Source organism: Myxine glutinosa, chromosome 2 (assembly GCF_964187855.1).
Source record: "Myxine glutinosa chromosome 2, kmMyxGlut1.1, whole genome shotgun sequence".
Taxonomy (NCBI): Eukaryota; Metazoa; Chordata; class Myxini; order Myxiniformes; family Myxinidae; genus Myxine; species Myxine glutinosa.
Window position 1 is genome coordinate 117,972,680 of NC_136262.1, and position 21,700 is coordinate 117,994,379.

General features: G+C 47.5%; 1 protein-coding gene across 2 annotated transcripts in view; it reads right to left on the bottom strand.

Moving 5' to 3' along the window:
- ZMYND12 (zinc finger MYND-type containing 12) overlaps positions 1–21,686 on the bottom strand; it is a 55,911-nt gene extending 34,225 nt beyond the window's left edge. For both annotated transcript variants that reach the window (XM_068107337.2, XM_068107336.2), the window contains exons 1-3: positions 21,503–21,686; positions 14,840–14,942; positions 3,372–3,534 (exon numbers count right to left, since the gene is read on the bottom strand). In XM_068107337.2, coding sequence (XP_067963438.2) covers positions 3,372–3,534; positions 14,840–14,942; positions 21,503–21,651 — 415 coding nt within the window. In that variant the 5' untranslated portion in view covers positions 21,652–21,686. The remainder of the gene's footprint in view (positions 1–3,371; positions 3,535–14,839; positions 14,943–21,502) is intronic.
- Between the last annotated feature and the right edge of the window lie 14 nt (positions 21,687–21,700).

Consider the following 21,700-nt stretch of genomic DNA (forward strand, 5'->3'; position numbering starts at 1 on the left):
CCATCTTGTCGACCGCTCCCCTTTTTATATGCTTTGTTTGCTTGTTTGTTTGATTTGTTTGTTTGATAAATGTTAGCTCTTTCACGAGCGTCGACTCTGTATACAAAAAAGAAAAGAAAAAAAAAAGCCTTTTAATAGGGCCAGGCCATTGAAGCCTTTTATAGGGCCAGGCCATTGAAGCCTTTTAATAGGGCCAGGCCATAGAAGCCTTTTATAGGGCCAGGCCATTGAAGCCTTTTATAGGGCCAGGCCATTGAAGCCTTTTAATAGGGCCAGGCCATTGAAGCCTTTTATAGAGCCAGGCCATTGAAGCCTTTTATAGGGCCAGGCCATTGAAGCCTTTTATAGGGCCAGGCCATTGAAGCCTTTTAATAGGGCCAGGCCATTGAAGCCTTTTATAGGGCCAGGCCATTGAAGCCTTTTAATAGGGCCAGGCCATATAAGCCTTTTATAGGGCCAGGCCATAGAAGCATGTGGGGATAAAAAACAACCCTTTTGCACATACAAGGGGCATTTTATTTTGTTGTATAAAAGATCGAGGCTCTTATTTATAATCTTTACAGAAGCGAGGCTCATGGAAGAGCAAGGTCGAACTGAGAATGGGACAAACATCAAGGGGGTGAACGAACAGGAAAAGAGGAGATGGAAGCGGGGAGGAAACACTGAAACTAGCAAGTAAGATTATTGGGTTAGGATAGGTTAATGGGGGTAATAAGGATCATGGGTCAGTATGGTGGATGATATATGGTGACGGTGCTTGCTTCAAGTCTTGGGGGGAAGAGCGAGACAGAACAGCCTCTGGAAAGATGGGAGGATACGAGAAATAGGAGAGTTGAGGTGTTCAGTTAACCTGGATTTTGGAGGTTTAACCAGGAGGAGGTTACAATGCAGCTTGTTCTTCGGCCTCATCACAGGAGATTCCAATAATGTTCAGAGTTTTAGATTCCACAGATTTCAGGAGAAACGAATGTGATGCTGGAGTGCCAGCCAAAAGGGGAGAGCAGTACTCCATTGAGCTGCAAACAAAGGCCAAGCAGGTTGTAAGTACCTGATCGATGGCGAATGCCGTCTGTGGCTGGCGTTGGAGGCCAGCTTTGCCATGTGGTCGGTGCAGATGTCTATCCGTACAGCAAGATTTGAGAACATGGATACTCATGTCATCTGGTCTCGTTGACATTGAAGAGTCGAGGTTGGACAGACCTTTCCTTGCCTTTCTTTCATCTCGGGTGCCTCTCTCGGAACTTCCCTTACCCTCCTCTCGGGTGTGAAAGAGACAAGGTCTCGTGGGTACGAGGGGGTACAATTTGGGACAGAGCTGGATGGGTTGGGTACATGACATATGGAGGCAAACATTGAGTTGGACATTCTGCCTCATCTGAGCAGAGTCTGCGGTGATAACGTTTCAGACGAGGGAGGCAATGGAGGGGAAGCATGAGTACCTTGACCTCCTCTTTCACCATTTTCATTATCGGTGACCTCTCACCTCTTGTCACAAATACAAATCAATTTGCTCACATCACAAAGTCAGGAAAGTTTCTCATTGGCTGATCCGCTGATATCAGTGCTCAGGCCTAGGGATGTCGTCACCCCCATGTTCTACAAAACTGGTTAATTAACGAACTTCTGACGAGTTGCTATCGTTGTACTTGTAAAGTACCAATGTAATTTATGTCACATCTTCCAACACTAATTATGTTCGTTTACATTTCAATCCTGATCTCCTTTCCTAGACAGCAGTATGTATGTGTATGTACTAAAACCCTCGAACATAACGCAGAATGCCCTTCCCTTCCCCTATCGCCTCATCCCAGTGGGTTGTTGATCTTGTAGCGAAATGGGTAATCCCAAAAGGTGGTGCTTTCTATTATTTTTACATGATCTGAGCTATGACAAAAATCACACACACACACACACACACACACACACACACACACACACACACACACACACACACACACACACACACACACACACACACACACACACACACACACACACACACACACACACACACACACACACACACACACACACACACACACACACACACACACACACAAACGCACCAGACAATGCAGGCCTTTGCTTCAGCCAAACACAGCTGATGACCTTGTGAAGTCTCGTGGCTGATAGTGTTTACATGTGAGCATGTATAACTAGTAACCACCTGTCAGTGTTTACATGTGAGCATGTATAACTAGTAACCACCTGTCAGTGTTTACATGTGAGCATGTATAACTAGTAACCACCTGTCAGTGTTTACATGTGAGCATGTATAACTAGTAACCACCTGTCAGTGTTTACATGTGAGCATGTATAATTAGTTAGTAACCACCTGTCAGTGTTTACATGTGAGCATGTATAACTAGTAACCACCTGTCAGTGTTTACATGTGAGCATATATAACTAGTAACCACCTGTCAGTGTTTACATGTGAACATGTATAATTAGTTAGTAACCACCTGTCAGTGTTTACATGTGAGCATGTATAACTAGTTAGTAACCACCTGTCAGTGTTTACATGTGAGCATGTATAACTAGTTAGTAACCACCTGTCAGTGTTTACATGTGAGCATGTATAACTAGTAACCACCTGTCAGTGTTTACATGTGAACATGTATAATTAGTAACCACCTGTCAGTGTTTACATGTGAGCATATATAACTAGTAACCACCTGTCAGTGTTTACATGTGAACATGTATAATTAGTTAGTAACCACCTGTCAGTGTTTACATGTGAGCATGTATAACTAGTTAGTAACCACCTGTCAGTGTTTACATGTGAGCATGTATAACTAGTAACCACCTGTCAGTGTTTACATGTGAGCATATATAACTAGTAACCACCTGTCAGTGTTTACATGTGAACATGTATAATTAGTTAGTAACCACCTGTCAGTGTTTACATGTGAGCATGTATAACTAGTAACCACCTGTCAGTGTTTACATGTGAACATGTATAATTAGTTAGTAACCACCTGTCAGTGTTTACATGTGAACATGTATAATTAGTTAGTAACCACCTGTCAGTGTTTACATGTGAGCATGTGTAACTAGTAACCACCTGTCAGTGTTTACATGTGAGCATGTATAACTAGTAACCACCTGTCAGTGTTTACATGTGAGCATGTATAACTAGTAACCACCTATCAGTGTTTACATGTGAGCATGTGTAACTAGTAACCACCTGTCAGTGTTTACATGTGAGCATGTATAACTAGTAACCACCTGTCAGAGTTTACATGAAAGCATATGTAACGAGTAATATAATAAGCATGTAATAGCTCACTAGGATGCTCCGGTTCCAGTGACACCGAGTATGATATAGAGTGCTCACACATCTATCACCAACGGTCGTGGTGTTGACTCACGCAGATTTGCCTGCCCGAGGAACAGCAGTGGCCAGACCGACCACCTTTTTCCGAGGATGTTGGCTTGACGCAGGCCTGCCATGGCTACCACCAATGCCACCTCGGGTTTGTGTTCGGAAAGCAGGCGTCGGGCTCCAGTACAAATCTCCAGGAGAAGCTGGACCTGAACCGCGGCAGAGATCCCAGAATTTGTTGAAGGAGTCCGAAGGGGAATGGGGGGATGGGTGATAGAGGATGTTGGATACAAAAGAAAAGATTGGGGAAAATAATACGTGGTTAATAAATCTTGACTGTCAAAAAAAAAAGTTTAAAATCGTTAATAATAATTAGTGTAAGAATAATGAGATTGAATAGAGTGAACATTGGTCCCACAGGGGGACAAAAGAGGAATTAATGAGTGGAGCTAAGCAGTGGTTCTGCATTTAGGTTTCACTAGGAGGTTGCTGGTGGACCACATGCTTCCTGCAGATACTTTGGGGGGGGGGGGGGGCAGAGTACGGAGAGGGCAGAGGGTGCAAGACCATAAAAGAGGCAGAGGAAGACAGAGAGACCACCGACCTGTCGGAGATGGTTAAGTGATAGGCCCATAAACTCAGCTTCATCGTGAGAGATTCCAATGATCTTGAAAGCCTTGGTTTCCATGGCATCAAGCTGAGCAATAAGTGAAGCAGGGGAGCCGGCCCAGTGGGGAGAGCAGTTCTCCATCAATCTGTGGATGAAAGCCTTGTAGGTGGATAGGAGTTCCGGTGTGCCAAGGAAGGACTTTGTACGATGGAGGACGCCCAGTCGGTGGCTGGCTTTGGAGGCCAACTTTGAAATCATCAAATCTTGAAACCAAGAAACATCATAGCTGAGAGTGAGATGCAAGAGTTTGAGTGACTGAATCTCTTTGAGAGGGTTGTTGAGAAAGTACATAGGAGGATTTGCGGAATGGTCCTTTCAGAGAGAGAAAGAGAGGGTGTGGGATTTCTCAGGATTGAAAGACATATTCTCGGTGTTTGACCAGATTGTGATTTTGTCAAGGTCTGAAGAGAGAGCAGAGGCTGCGGCCTGTCTGTCAGAAGGATGAGGGATGTCACGGTAGAGCGTGGAGTCATCAGCAAAGAGATAAAGAGGATTTTCCAGAGAGTCAGGGAAATCATTGATGAAGATTAGGAATAGGATGGGGCCTAGAACACGGCTTGGGGCACTCCAGCTTTGTCAGAGATACTCCGTTGAGAGGCACATGTTGGCCATGAGAGTGGAGAAAGTCAGTAATCCAAGAGTGGAGTTGGCCTTGGATTCCATAGGCAGACAGTTTGGAGAGCAAGGCAGGAAGCCAGACTGTATCGAAAGCTTGAGATTTGTCAAGAGAGATGGGCTTGATCTCATGTCTGACGTTGAGGGCCTCCATGTATACACAAAGAATTAAGTTAAGCACCCCCCCCCCGTTTTTTTACAACCTCGCACATTACAAGTTTGTTGTCGTCAAAACAGTGTAATATACCCATGATATTGCTATATTTTCTGGAGAAGTGATATTATGGTCACATAAAAACATAACAATCATGCCGTTTTCAATATTTTATTTTGAATAATTTAAGGTGAAATTTTTTGGGAATTTTAGGCATATTTTCACCTCAATTTAAGTATGGAGCTATAGGTCCATCACGGACAGTGTGGATGACGTTTATGTTTTCTAACGTACAGTCATTGTTCTGAGAAGACCTCTAGCGATCTTTGCGTCAATAACGTGTGTAGGACCCACGTGATCGGATCACTGACTCAACCCTACGTCTCATAGACCCTGTAAGCCGTCGTATGCGTTGCTGTGGCAGGTTGAACCCCCTCGAGCACGTTTGGGACATGTTGGGACGACAAATTGCGAAGATGGTCCCTCCAATAGCCAATCTGGATGAATTGGAACGTGCATTACATCGGGAATGGAACAACCTGCCACAGCAACGCATACGACGGCTTACAGGGTCTATGAGACGTAGGGTTGAGTCAGTGATCCGATCACGTGGGTCCTACACACGTTATTGACGCAAAGATCGCTAGAGGTCTTCTCAGAACAATGACTGTACGTTAGAAAACATAAACGTCATCCACACTGTCCGTGATGGACCTATAGCTCCATACTTAAATTGAGGTGAAAATATGCCTAAAATTCCCAAAAAATTTCACCTTAAATTATTCAGAATAAAATATTGAAAACGGCATGATTGTTATGTTTTTATGTGACCATAATATCACTTCTCCAGAAAATATAGCAATATCATGGGTATATTACACTGTTTTGACGACAACAAACTTGTAATGTGCGAGGTTGTAAAAAAACGGGGGGGGTGCTTAACTTAATTCTTTGTGTATATTATTGAGAGAGTAGAAGCAGCATGTCCAAGGAGGAGTTGCCAGGTCTGAATTCAAATTGATGATCTCAGATTAGGCTGTTGGAGATTAGGAATGATTTTGTGTAAAGTGCAACGATGAATTCCAAGACCTTGCATTGAGTTAATTGGTCTATAGTTTAGGGGATCCGTTTTTGCACCTTTTATGAAATGCTGTGATGTTGGCTGATTTACAGGCAGATGGAAGATGACCCTGGGTAAATGACAGGGTGAAACGATGCAGTGACAGGAAGTGCAAGAGCAGCAGAGGAGGTTTTTAGGATGCGTGAGCTGATGCAATCCGGTTCAGTTGCAGAATCAAAGTCGAGGGATGCCAGAAACTTTTCCACCTTCTCAGGTGCAAAAGACAGAATTCAGGAGCAGATTGGTACAAAGACAGAGGGGTTAGAGACACAAGATTTTGAGGCAAACACAGAATTGAGGCATTCGGCCTTCTCGTGAGCAAAGTCGGCGGTGGTTCCATTTGAGGTGAAAGAAGCGATCGAGGGGGAGCATACACCAGAGATGGACTTGACAAGGTGCTACCGGGTTATAGGAGAGGGAGACGAGTTTGAAAGACAGACTTGAGATTGGACAGATGTTGTTTTCTGGTTCTCCTGAAAGTAGACACACACTTGCTGTGGCTTACTGGGTTTCATATAATGGTTAATGGGTTTAATGTAATAGTTAATGTTTGGGATAATGGTTAATGGGTTTAATGTAATTGTTAATGGGTTTGATATAATGGTTCATGGGTTTAATGTAATAGTTAATGGGTTTGATATAATAGTTCATGGGTTTGATATAATGGTTAATGGGTTTGATATAACAGTTAATGGGTTTGATATAATGGTTCATGGGTTTGATATAATGGTTCATGGGTTTGATATAATGGTTCATGGGTTTGATATTGTTACAGACACGACTTTGATGTTATGGTGGGCCGAGCGGAATGGCCGCCGTGTCCGCACAAGTTACCCGATTATACTCGAACGTTGCCGAGTCGCGCTACGCTAAATCAATGAAGGAAAAGGACACAACGGCTGGGATTAAAATGACACGACACCAGGGATACGGTTCTCAAGACCTCCGGAGGAGGTTATATTAGGGCGGAAGGTCAGATTACAACGACAAGAGGGACAGCATAGAAAGGCAGGCACTTAGACACACTCTTATATTAGCCCCGACAGACGACAGATAAACGGGACAAAACTGACTCACACGGGGATTGATGGCAAGGAAAGCGGGTAGTCGATGGCTCAAGGTGCACTCTTGGCTCAAGGACAGAATCGACCCGGTCCGGTCCAATGATGCGGGGAGGTCGCTCTCAGCGCTGGAAGGTCGCGACTTGTCTTCTTCAGTCGGGGGCGCATCTCACGTCACGTCCGGTAAGTGGCCGCGTATATCCGGCGGGGAGTGACACGCCCTCGGCTCGTTAGCTCTGCCCCAGATGGAATCGGCCCGTTACTTCTCATTGGGTGCGTGTGGGGGGGTTACCGGCTCCGCCCTTGACGAGGGGCTGACAAGGAGCCCCTTCGTGGTAACCCCGTCGGAGTGCATGGTCAATGGCGGCTAACCGAGCCGGTGTGAGGACGCACACTCCCCCGCGCCGCGCCGTTGTTGTTGTAGTTGTTGTTGTAGTTGTTGTTGTAGTTGTTGTTTGGGGAAGAAGATGGGAGGAGGTATGGGAAGGTCCTAAACTCACTACTGGTGCCATATAATCACATTCTGGTGCAACGAAGAGTCAGAATTAATGGAAACGAGTCCTTAACTGACATAGACTAAGAATAACTAGCAAGATGTCCGAAAGTTGTCTACGTGAGATGCGGTGGACCTGGGCACGACATTTAATGGGGGAAAAAGGGGAAGGTCGGTTCTACAGAGTGTTATTTACAGGCAATGGGACTAGGGAATGGGGGATTGGGGATAGTTGGGGAGTATTGGGGAAATAGGGGAGTATTTACAAGCGGATATTGAGGCCAAGTCCCATATCCGCAACATTGCACCCTTCTCTACCCTCGGGGCGTCCCGACCCGATAAATTTTTACCTATTTTAGTGTGGCACTCAGATGTAGTTCCCTCTACTATTAACTCTACCCTGAGTGCGACAGTTTTACAGATATTCACAAATGAGTAAATATGTCCCCCTGCGACGTTGCACCCTTCTCCTCACAGAAACACACCCACAGGATAACCGAATCCGGAAAGAATTCGCAAACTAAACATACAGCCGGTAGGGAGCATTATTTACAAGACTACGCTGATATTTACACTACGATCCAGGACCTGTTTTTGGAGGAACACATGCAGATGTTATGCATAGAGAGAGCACGCATGCCAGCATCGATACACCAACCCACGAGTGCTCTGTGGCCTTACGGCCTTTAATAATGTGCAGAGCACCCCATCCAAGCACCAAAAGCACCACCCCAAGCACCAATCGGTGCAGTCACCATTGTTTATTAAAATAAAAACAACAACCCCTAACCCTGCAGGTGTCTCTTGCTCTTCGTGTGGTGCACTTGGCCTTCTTGCCTCTTTCAAAAAATAAAGAAAGGCGCCAACCGCGTCCATTTCTTTATTGTGGCCGTCAGGGGGCCAACTATAAGTGGATCACCTGTGTGGCATAGGTGCCACGTTGACCCATAGGTCCATCCACGGGTGGTGCTTGGCCGCATAAGAACTGCGGTCCATGGTGGGTGGCCACAAACATTGCGGTCCATATGGTGTATCGATCCAGGCAGCAAGCAGCGAAAGTGCAGGCCCACAACTGCGAAGCCAGCACCTCTCTCTCCTCTCTCTCTCTGCCCCAAAGCCAGATCCTCGGAGGTGGGAGACAAAAGAAGCAGACAAGTGAGTAAGGTGGTAAGGGCGCAAAAGTGCACGCAACACAAGGTAATGCACACTAGGGGCACATGGGAACCAGGTGAGACAGGTACGTTCCTACCGTACGCTTCCCCCCCCCCCACCAGGTAACCTACATGGCCCCTCCCTTACCCCTTACTGTATCCACAAAACACAACACTACCCATAAACATCTATTTTACTAATCAACAAACGTCCCTACTGTCTTCCCCGTTCCTCCCATAAACCAAATTCGTCTTCTCTCCCTCCTAACCAATCAAATTTGCTATTTCCAACTCTCATCAAAATTTGCCATCTCCAACTGAACATCAAAATTTGCCATTACCAATTCATCATCAGTCCCTCCTAAGGAGGGAGAGATGGAATCACCCCAATGTCTCATCCACGTCGTGATGCGTCTCACCAATCCACAGCAATCTCATTTCCTGCAACAAAACAAAGAAAACACAGGTGTGGAGTCATCATCATCACCACAGGTAAGTGGCTGCGTATGGTGCGACAGGTTCATCAATCCTAACTATTTCCTAAATGACTTTAACAACTTTACACTACCCGGGGTCTTTCTCCGGCCAAACCATTGGCCCTCTTACACTATGGGTTCTAAAAACCAATTCCCATTGGCCAAACTGTGGTGCTTTTCAATTTGGGGTCTCACTCCCCCGATTCATCTCCCGGTGCCCTCGCACAATTTCTGGGCTGTGGCGTGTACCTCTCCCAGCGGGTCTACCCACCTGCACACCCCCACCACTGCTGTTGCCTCCGAGCTTACCTGCTCCTCACCCTAACCTATCTACCTGGGGAAGGCCCTCTGGCGCTCTCCCCACTCGGTGCCCTCTCTGGCACTGGGCTACCCGGGTCCGTCCTCCGGATCCTCGGGCCCCACTGACACTAACGGCTCCCAGAGCCCACCTGCGGCCTTACCTGGCCGACATCCTCACAGTGGTGGAGTGCCCAACCAACTACACACACTAACAGGCTACACGCCCAGCCATTTCCACAACACTAATGCACCCATCCACAACACCATTCTGCATCCGCACCACAAATGCCAATATCCAACCACAATTTACCTATACCCTCTACCTAACACTTACACTACCCGCCCCGGGTATCCGTGATGGGGGTCCACTCTTCCCCCATTCACACCTTCGCACCATGCACACCACTCCATACCACTTACTCCAACTCTCTCCACACCACCTTTACTTGCACACCTGTGCTCTCACACCTGGTGCCACCTGCACCCTTCTCTCCCCAAGCGCATTCGCGCTGATCCACACACTCACTACTCACACACTGCTCCACACACCTGTCCAGTTGCACACCTGTGCAATCACACCTGTTCAATTCTCACACAGCATCATCTCATCTAACTACTCCCCTCTGAAACTTGCGCTTCCCAGTCGTCCCTTTAAACTATTGCGCTCCCACGTCATTATCATCCACACTAATCTACCTGCGTCCCCACTACAGGTATCAGTCACTAACTAAACTTAACGTTACCTAATGTCATCTTCGCTAGATCCCTACAATATAACCTAACCCACCCGGGCTAGTTTTCACTGCCACACACCCCATAATCTATAGCGCATTTGCCCCACTTGGGAAGGGTGGCAGGGATGCCAGCCTTACCCACCGGGCCCATCGCTCACTACCAATTTTGCACATCAAATTTCAACAAATTAAGAATTTGGCCAATCACTACCCATCATCTGCCAATCACTACTGCCAATCCCTTGCCAATCATCAAATTTTGTTTTTCTCTAATTTTGGGTCCAAAACACTAACCTCATCACCCAGTCTACTCACTAATGCCTCTCGGTGCGCCAATCCCTGTCCAAAGCCCGGCTTCGTAAAGCCAAGCCATGGATGCGGGTTGTTCTGTGCCAGCGGCTGGATGCGTCCGGCACTCGGTGCAGGGACGGGGGCTTACCCGGCCCGAGACCCCACGCACCATCTCGGCACGGAGCCATCCCATGGCTCGATCTCGACCTGCCGGACTGCCTCAACAAAAAGTGGTCGCCATGACGACCCTTTCTATCGGGCTGCACGCTCCGCCTAGTGGAGCACGGACGCGGCCGTTCAAAGCGAGGCCCGGCACGCACCGAGGGCCCGATTCGGCTATAAGTCGTTCTACCCGCTGCTCCGCTTAACGTCGATGCTTCACCTGCATGCTTACACCCCGCAGCCCGTTCTTTGCTCACACATCCAGCCGTCTCCATGCTCCTCGTACCTCTCCTTACACACCTCGGTACCCCCATTCCACTCACAGCCTTGGTCACACACCTGACCACCGAACACTTTGGCACACATTCGTTGGTCGCACACCTCACCAACACACCTCTTCGCGCCCCCTCTTCTGTCACCTCCTCTGTGACAATCACAGGTGTGCTCTCATTCGCACACCCAACCACGTGCCTCACTACCAATTCCAGCGTGCATTCCCACTCACGCTCCTTGTCACTCTCACTCCTCTCACCTCCATTCTTGACAGCGCACTCACCCTTACTCTCGACAGCGCACTCTTTCCCCATGCACCTGTCCGTCACACACCTTTCTCGCGCACACTCTTGCGCACACTCTCCCGTCACACCCTCTGTAACACTCACCACAGGCGTGCATTCTTCCTTGCCTTTGACAGCGCACTCTTTCCCCATGCACCTGTCCGTCACACACCTTTCTCGCGCACACTCCTGCGCACACTCTCCCGTCACACCCTCTGTAACACTTACCACACCGCGCTTCCATGTGCTCCCTCGCACACGCGCTACGACCGACTCACTCTCGCCAGCACACTCACTCCTTGGCGTGCACTTTTTCCTCACACACCCCAGAGTCTGACTTTCTCGCACACCTCCTCTTTCGCACACCAGACCTGTCGCACACTTCACCCACGGCCTCTCACGAACACCCGGGTCCATCTCGACCCCCAAGCTCATTAAATCCCCTGGCGCATCATACGCACGACCATATTGGTCACCACTTACACCGGGTCCTCTTCCTCTTCGCTTCTCCTCCATCACCTGCGAATCCCTCATCCGGTTAATGAGCACATCATCACGATCCGAACACAGACTTTGGACCAATTCTTTTATCTCCTCTTTTATCTCTTTCTTATCCCCTCTCCGTCGCTTCTTAATTTCGCTCATCCCTTCTTCCACTTCTTCTAATTTCTGCTTCACCTCTTTTATTCCCCGGTACGTCTCCTCAAGCTCGTCCTCCAAGGCTACCTTGACCGTTTCCATGTGCGTCCTCACCTGCCGGTCCTTCGTCTCCATTACCTCTATCACCTCGTCCAACCTCGTTGTCAGTCCCTCACGTACCATCTGACATTCCCTCTTCGTCGCTATCAAGTCATCTTTTAGTTCTTTCTGTGTCGCTTTCAACCCTCCTAATACCGCAGTGTTCCTTTGAACCTGCTCCGTTACTTCTTTTTGTCCCTCCGTCAGCTGTTCCACCTCCTGCGTCAGGACCTCTATGCCCCCTTGTAACTTTACAGTCCCCTTTCTCACCTCCTTCTCCATGTGCTCCTTACAGTGCCTCACCTCCTCGCGCACTCCTCCGACCTCCTCACTCACTCCTCTTCTGATCTCCTCTCCCATCACTTGCATCTCCTGCCTAGATGCCACCCTCATCTGCTCCAGTTCCTCCCTGTGAGCATCCAGTTTGGTTTCTACCCCCATTCTGACCCCCTCTATCTGCTGCCCCATTTGTTTAACTTCCCTTTCCGCTTGGTCCTTCATGTCCCTCAATTTGCCTTCCATACTGTTTTCTAACCCCTCTAACCCATTTTTCACTCCCTCTATCTGATTCTCCTGGGCAGCCATTCTATTTTCTACCCCCGTTAACCCCTCCTGTATTTCCCCTAATCTATTGTCTAATTTCCCAAATTTCTTGTCTAATCCCTTAAAATTATTGTCTAATTCCTTAAAATTATTGTCTAATCCCTCACCGGTACCCCTCGCTTCGTCCCTCATTACCCACAATTGCTCACCCTGAGCATCCATCCGGTTCCCCATTACCCCCAATTGCTCATTCTGAGCCTCCATCCGGTTCCCCATTTGTCCCATACTGCTTTTCAAACCTCTAATTTGGTCTCCCAATTGCTCACCCATTTGTTCCATAAGGGCCCTCATTTGCAGGAGGAAAAGGTTCGAATCCACCAGGGGCGCTGCCACGGTCGCGGGCGCGGTGACCAGCGAGGCGCCATTTTGCGCACCCGCCATGTCGGGCGCAACGACGCTAATTTGTGCGTCTGCTACCCTCGCTGCTTCGCTCTCCTCGCGTCCCTCAATTTGGTCCTGGACCGACCCTGCCTCACTCTCCTCTACCGGACCCCAGCTGTCTTGATCCGCCATAGCGCGACTTTCAAAATTCGGGTTTTTATATTTTGTAAAACACAATCAAATTTCGCCTTTATAATTTCGAGCGCGTAAACGCGCTCCGGATCGAATTCTACTTCCCAAAATTTGGGCCTAACAAATTTAGTCCCAGGTCCGAATCCGACACTCCTGACACCAATTGTTACAGACACGACTTTGATGTTATGGTGGGCCGAGCGGAATGGCCGCCGTGTCTGCACAAGTTACCCGATTATACTCGAACGTTGCCGAGTCGCGCTACGCTAAATCAATGAAGGAAAAGGACACAACGGCTGGGATTAAAATGACACGACACCAGGGATACGGTTCTCAAGACCTCCGGAGGAGGTTATATTAGGGCGGAAGGTCAGATTACAACGACAAGAGGGACAGCATAGAAAGGCAGGCACTTAGACACACTCTTATATTAGCCCCGACAGACGACAGATAAACGGGACAAAACTGACTCACACGGGGATTGATGGCAAGGAAAGCGGGTAGTCGATGGCTCAAGGTGCACTCTTGGCTCAAGGACAGAATCGACCCGGTCCGGTCCAATGATGCGGGGAGGTCGCTCTCAGCGCTGGAAGGTCGCGACTTGTCTTCTTCAGTCGGGGGCGCATCTCACGTCACGTCCGGTAAGTGGCCGCGTATATCCGGCGGGGAGTGACACGCCCTCGGCTCGTTAGCTCCGCCCCAGATGGAATCGGCCCGTTGCTTCTCATTGGGTGCGTGCGGGGGGGTTACCGGCTCCGCCCTTGACGAGGGGCTGACAAGGAGCCCCTTCGTGGTAACCCCGTCGGAGCGCATGGTCAATGGCGGCTAACCGAGCCGGTGTGAGGACGCACACTCCCCCGCGCCGCGCCGTTGTTGTTGTAGTTGTTGTTGTAGTTGTTGTTGAAGTTGTTGTTTGGGGAAGAAGATGGGAGGAGGTATGGGAAGGTCCTAAACTCACTACTGGTGCCATATAATCACATTCTGGTGCAACGAAGAGTCAGAATTAATGGAAACGAGTCCTTAACTGACATAGACTAAGAATAACTAGCAAGATGTCCGAAAGTTGTCTACGTGAGATGCGGTGGACCTGGGCACGACATTTAATGGGGGAAAAAGGGGAAGGTCGGTTCTACAGAGTGTTATTTACAGGCAATGGGACTAGGGAATGGGGGATTGGGGATAGTTGGGGAGTATTGGGGAAATAGGGGAGTATTTACAAGCGGATATTGAGGCCAAGTCCCATATCCGCAACAATATAATGGTTCATGGGTTTGATATAATGGTTAATGGGTTTAATGTAATGGTTAATGGGATTTGTGTGGTACTTACTGGGTATGGTGTTGTGGTTAATGGGTTTGATGTAATGGTTAATGGGTTTGATGTTATGTTTCATGGGATTTGTGTGATACTTACTGGGTTTGGTGTAGTGGTTAATGGGTTTGGTGTAGTGGTTAATGGGTTTGTTGTAATGGTTAATGGGTTTGATGGAACGGTTCATGGGTTTAATGTAATGGTTAATGGGATTTGTGTGATATTTACTGGGTTTGGTGTAGTGGTTGATGGGTTTGTTGTAATGGTTAATGGGTTTTGTGCAATGGTTAATGGCTTTGGTGTAATGGTTAATGGGTTTTGTGTAATGGTTAATGGATTTGGTGTAATGGTTAATGGGTTTGGTGTAATGGTTAATGGGTTTGATGTAATAGTTAATGGGATTTGTATGGTACTTACAGGGTTTGGTGTAGTGGTTAAAGTAGTGATGACAAGGTTTGAATCCCTCTGTAGCAGCAGTATTATCATTACCTAGTCGGTTTTTTTCATAAACATAACGTGCGTGAGAATGCTCCACCTCTTGCTAAAGCCTATAGATGGTTGTTACCCTGATGTGTCGAGAGTCCGGGTTGCACAGCATGTGTGCGAGGCGTGAACACACGAGGTCATGAACTCCGGCTTTGTTGTCCTCCGCTGCATGTTTCTCCCCACTGGAGAACAACATGGAAGAAGATGTTAAGTGGTCTATGACAGGCCTATGTATTACTAACACACGGATTATTACTAAACACGTCCTTTAAGCACAGGTCATGGATTGAAGGTATTGGACAACCCGTTGAACCACCTTGCAAGAGCTACGTCACTGGATTGTCAACACTGCTCGTTGTTTTGAGATATTCCCTATAAGGGTTTCACTCACCCAACAACACCTGAATGTATCTCCCATGCCCATTCTTTTACAAGTAATAATCAGTTTACGTCTTATCGTGTTAACGTTGTTGGCAAATAGGGGACATTGTTGTCAGTTTATGTCGTCGATCAGTCTTAATTCGTTGACAAAGAATATATTGTCACATCACCGGCGATTGAGACCACCGGTGACAGATATCCGAACAGCGTTACTCCCAAGGCATACAACCCAGTTAATGGCAGTTCCTTTTATGGCACGCGCGGGACCGAAGGCGGCGAGGTCCTTACCTAAATGAAGCCACACAGGGGTTAATCCGAACCCCACAAACGACGAAACGACAACACTGAGATGCAACAAATAACGGTTTAATGAAAATAAATGCAAGGTGATAAAATGAATGTTGAGGTAAAACTAATTGCAACTCCTACGTTGAAGATTCTCCACTCAGTCACAAATACGAACACAGAGGGAAAAGTAAAATGAAATAAAATGATTTGTCTTGTCGGCCGGCACTCAGCTCTGGTCTCAAGAGTTCTTTTGTAACGGTGATGGCGATGGTGAAGCTTGGTGGTGCCCGCACTGAAAATGCACAAGATGGCGGCGGCCGACACAAGGTCCGCAACGTCACGCGTCAAAGGCGCTGAGAACTGTGGAAGCCCACCGCGGCCTCCAGCTCCTTGTTGAGTCCAACAGTCACCCGCCTCTTGGTGTTTGCCACACAAAACGTCCTCCCAGCAAGTTGTTCGACCAGCAAGACGACGACCTCCTCTTCTTGCTTCAGGTCAGCCAATCGGGCCATTTCCCTCCCAGTTCGCCCCACCCACGTTCTTCATCCAATCACGTCCTTCATGGGCGTGACCTCATGGCCTTTCTTGAACGCCCCCTCATTTCTCTGCCTCATGGGTGGGGCTTTCGCCTATTAGGCCCTTTGGAGGCGGGGCTTAGTCCGGGCAGCTCTTCTTTGGCTTGTAAGGGAACGGTTGTAATGGATGGTTTTCCTATGGCCGGCCTGTTAGTGATAACAACACATAGGGGAAAATCACAGGAGGCAATTACATACTGGGAATTAACCTTAACCCCAATCTAGATAACACAACCACAACATTTCCCCCCCCCCCCCCCCCCCCACCCCTATGTGAAGACATGTAAACACTCTTCAGCTCAACGTTTACCCTGCTTTATGTAGGTCCACGCCACTTTACACAATTCTATCTCCACTGTGGTATGTCATTACCTACCCCCACAAACGTAACAATATTGTCATGAGAATGTGTAGAAAATAATGAATAAATTGATTGCAAATAAAAGCCCTCATCATCCCCGCCACAGCTCTTCAATTGCGATATGAACGGTTTTTTTTATTTATTGCTTCCTTGTTTATTTATTCTATTTACTATTGAGCTTCATTGTGTTTGTCCAAGCCATAACATTTTTACCAATTGATCTTTTGTCACATTTATGATGAGAATATGGAGAACACAAATTAATAAAATGTAAAAAAAAAAAAAACTCGCTTTCGTCGTTTACTCCTGGGGTTTGGGAGATGTAATAGCAGTACATGGAGAATGAGAAATGGAGTTCTCGATGTACAATCAACTCCACCGCCTGGACGGGGCTCAGATCAATCAAACCAGAGGAGACAACAGCCAAGAAGAGACATTAGAGAGAGAGTCAGGGACGTTCTGTGGGAGGAAGGATTCTGTTAAACAGATGATGTCCTCCGGTTTATTGGCAGTGGCCGAGATTGAGTAATCTGTTCACTGAATTGAGCGGAGACCTCAGATGATTAAGGTCCACACAGTGAGGTATCGGAGAGGAGGAGATGCTGATGGGGCATAGGAATGTGAAAATGAGCAAGGAGAGTGAAGCTGCAGTGTCATTTGTGAAAGGACTGGAGATGAGCAAGACAGGAGCAAGCAATCCATTTCACATTTCGATGAGGAGCAAGTGCAGTATGATGATCCTGTGCCATGCTCTAATCAACCGGTAGTAAGGCCTACTAGCAGATGATGAGACGGTCACTTCTACCTCTTTGTCTCCGTAACTCCACCACTCGCCTCTCCACCTACCTCGAATCACTCAAGCCACATCGCCCCCAACTCTGCTGCTCCTGGACTCTGTGTCCTTCTCTCCTGACAAGGTGGAGAAGTTTTTGTCAAACTTCAACTCTGATTCTGCAACTGGACCAGACGGTATCAGCCCACGGGTCCTAAAAACCTGCTCTGCCGCTCTATCTCACCCTCTCTCTGTTATCTTCGCCCTCTTTTGCTCAAGGTCATCTGCCATCTGCTTGGAAATCAGCCAACATCACCGCTTTGCACAAAAAAGGTGCAAAAACAGATCCTTACAACAACAGACCAATGAGCCTGCTCCCAATAATCAGCAAGGTCATGGAATCGATCATCACTTCTGACATCAAATCCTTCCTCTTCTCCAATGGCTTGATCTCTGTTCATCAATTTGGATTCAGACCTGGTCACTCTACTCTGGACATGCTGCTTCTGCTGTCTCAACAATGGATGGAGGTCCTCAATGCCAAACAGGAAATCAGAGCAGTCTCCCTTGACATATCACGTGCCTTCGATACAGTCTGGCACCCAGCTCTGCTCACCAAACTCTCCTCCTGTGGTATCCATGGAAATCTCCATGCATGGCTTGCAGACTTCCTCTCTCGTCGTAATCAACGTGTGGCCCTGAATGGATTTCTCTCATCTCCCCTTCCTGTTCTGGCTGGAGTTCCCCAAGGTAGTGTTCTGGGCCCTGTGCTTTTTCTGATCTTCATCAATGATCTCTCCATCTCTTCATCATCTCTCTTCTCTTCTCTTCTCTTCATTTCTTCTCTTCTCAACATCAATTCTCTCTTCAGCAATCTCTTCATCTCTTCATCTCAAGATCTCTTCATCAATGAGCAGAGCTGTGATTGATGCTGTCAAGAGGAACAGGTTGAGATGGTTTGGTCATGTGTTGAGGAAGGATGAAAGTGACTGGTTGAGAAGAGTGATGGAAATGAATGTAGAAGGAAGTAGAGGACGGGGAAGACCGAGAAAGACTTGGCTAAAGATGGTGGAAGAAGAAATGCGGGCAAGGGGGTTAACAAGGAGAGATGCAGAAAATAGGGCAAAATGGAGAAGATTGTCATGGGGACCGCAAGGCTAACCCCCGCTCTCGTAGGGAAATGGCCTTTAAAATGCATGTTGTTGTTGTTGTATCAATGATCTCTCCGACTCTCTGGAAAATACTCTATCTCTTTGCTGATGACTCCACTCTCTGCCGCTCCATACCTCATCCCTCAGATGGGCAGTCTGCAACCTCCTCACCCTCTGCAGACCTGGACAAAAATCACAAACTGGTCAAACAACTGGAACATGTCTTTCAATCCTGACAAATCTCACACTCTCACTTTGTCTCTCCGAAAAGACCGTCTGGACAACCCTCCCATCTACTTTCTCAACAATCCTCTCCAAGAAGTTCTGTCACTCAAGCTTTTGGGTCTCACTATCTACCATGATCTTTCCTGGGAAAACCACATTTCCAAGCTGGCCTCCAAAGCCAGTCGCCGACTGGGCATCCTCCGTCATACGAAGTCCTTCCTTGGCACACCTGAGCTCGTCACCACATACAACGCTTTCATCTGCAGCTCAATGGAATACTGTTCCTCCCTCTGGGCCGGTGCCCCTGCCTCACACCGAGCTCGACTTTCCGCTGTTGAAACCAAAGCTTTCAGAATCATTGGAATCTCCCGCGATGAAGCTAACTCCGAGGGTCTTTCACTCACTCACCGCAGGCAGGTCGGTGGGCTTTCTGTCTTCTACCGACTATTCTCCGGCCTTGCTCCCCCAGTTCTGTCTGTGCTCTGTCCCCCAAATACCCCTGCAGGTCACACAAGATCTGCCAGCAACCCTCTTCTGGTGAAATTGCCAAAATCAAGACTCTCTGCTCACCTTCGCTCTTTCATTCCTCTTTTCTCCCGCCTCTGGAACAAACTCCCTCACTCTCTTCAATCCCACTCCTCCCCCCACGTCTTTAAAACAGCTGTTCACCACCATCTCTTATCTAACCCCATCCAAAACCTTGATCCTTTCTACCCCCGTTAATTCACCCCATATCCCCTTTTTTGAAATACCGACTTGTTGATTTTAATTATGCAATTAATCAATCAATTATTGTACACCTCTCCCTCCCAATACCGTCTCTATGTGCTGCACGGTGGTATTGCCGGGGCGCCTTGCCACAACAACAACAACAACAACAGGCATTTTAAAGGCCATTTTCCCTGCAAGAGCGGGGGTTAGCCTTGCGGTCCCCATGACAATCTTCTCCATTTTGCCCTATTTTCTGCAATTCTCCTTGTTAACCCCCTTGCCCGCATTTCTTCTTCGACCATCTTTAGCCAAGTCTTTCTCGGTCTTCCCCGTCCTCTACTTCCTTCCACATTCATTTCCATCACTCTTCTCAACCAGTCACTTTCATCCTTCCTCAACACATGACCAAACCATCTCAAACTGTTTCTCTTCACAGCATCCATCACAGGCTCTATTCCCATCATCTTTCGCAATTCATCATTTGTCTTCCTCTCTCTCAACGATACTCCACACATCCACCGAACCATTCGCATTTCCACCCTTTCCAGCCTTCGTTGCTGCTCTACGTTCATTACCCATGTCTCGCTCCCATAAATCATAACACTTCTCACACATGCAGCATACACCTTTCCCTTCAGCTTCAACGACACTCCCCTCATCAGCACGCCACTCAGTTCCCGAAACTTCTTCCATGCACATCTCACTCTAGCAACCGTTGCCGAGTCTGATCCACCTTCTCCATTCAGCATGTCTCCTAGGTAACAAAATGTTTTCACACCTTCCAGCTTCACGCCGTCTCCAAGATCCAACTCAACATTTCCTCCATCTGGAGCTCCCTCTGTGCACACCTTACATTTGAATGTAGCTGCCACACTGGTTAATGACCCTCTCAAAACACTACATTTTTGATGAACCCACTCAGCACACATTGTACATTGAACATTGAACTCACATTCACTCATTGTACTCAGCGCCTTGCCACACTGAAGGATATTTATTTATTTGGCATGGGGGCGGTACTAAATGTATCTGTACTTGTATAATTTTTATTTGTGTGTAAATGTATCTTGTATTTATTGTCCTCTATTATTTAGTATTATTCTTCCACATTAAATTCTATAATTTGTGATTTATTAAGACTTTACAAATGGAGCATTGGAGTGCTGGAACGTTTCTCGTGTATATTAGTTCATTGTTATAGGAAACAGCGTATCAGTGTGAAGTGGTGTTTTCTCGGAACGTAACCCCGACGTACACTGATCATTCATTCATTCCTCCACTAACTCCAACGTACACTGATCATTCATTCCTCCACTAACCCCGACGTACACTGATCATTCATTCCTCCAGTAACCCCCACGTACACTGATCATTCATTCATTCATTCCTCCACTAACCATTCATTCATTCCTCCACTAACTCCAACGTACACTGATCATTCATTCCTCCACTAACTCCAACGTACACTGATCATTCATTCCTCCACTAACTCCAATGTACACTGATCATTCCTCCACTAACCCCGACGTACACTGATCATTCATTCATTCCTCCACGAACCATTCATTCATTCCTCCACTAACTCCAACGTACACTGATCATTCATTCCTCCACTAACCCCAACATACACTGATCATTCATTCATTCCTCCACTAACCATTCATTCATTCCTCCACTAACTCCAACGTACACTGATCATTCATTCCTCCACTAACTCCAACGTACACTGATCATTCATTCCTCCACTAACTCCAATGTACACTGATCATTCATTCCTCCACTAACCATTCATTCCTCCACTAACCACGAACTCCAATGTACACTGATCATTCATTCCTCCACTAACCCGGACGTACACTGATCATTCATTCATTCCTCCATTAACCATTCATTCATCCCTCCACTAACTCCAACGTACACTGATCATTCATTCCTCCACTAACCCCAACGGGCGAGGTACACTGATCATTCATTCATTCCTCCACTAACCGTAACCCTGAGGTACATTGATCATTCATTCATTCCCAGGGTTGAGATTTACTCTTCCCGTTGATACCCTGCATTCCTCCACTTGTCACGTGATTCAGCCGTTCTTTGCCCCATCCCACTTTGTCCCATCACGTCTGTTCGTCCATTCGTTCTGCTCTTCTCCACCATGAGCCTCAATAACCGCATTTAAACAAACCAACGGGTATTTCTGTTAATTTCAAACGGTTGAATTACAAAGAAAGCAAATACGACATTTCCGTTACAACATTCCTCCTGTAGAACATCGAACCAGTAGAAGGTGAGGCATCCGCCGAGGCATCCGCGACGAGCTTGCTGAGCGCAGAGCGCACACCGGAAGCGCACACCTCGGGGCTGGCACAGCGGATGCACCGCAAAGGTTCGGCCTTTCGTACCGCCCTCCATCGATACTCGGGACATTCCTTCGGGGCGGAAAAGCAAACGAACCCGCTCGCTTTGGCCAGGCGAC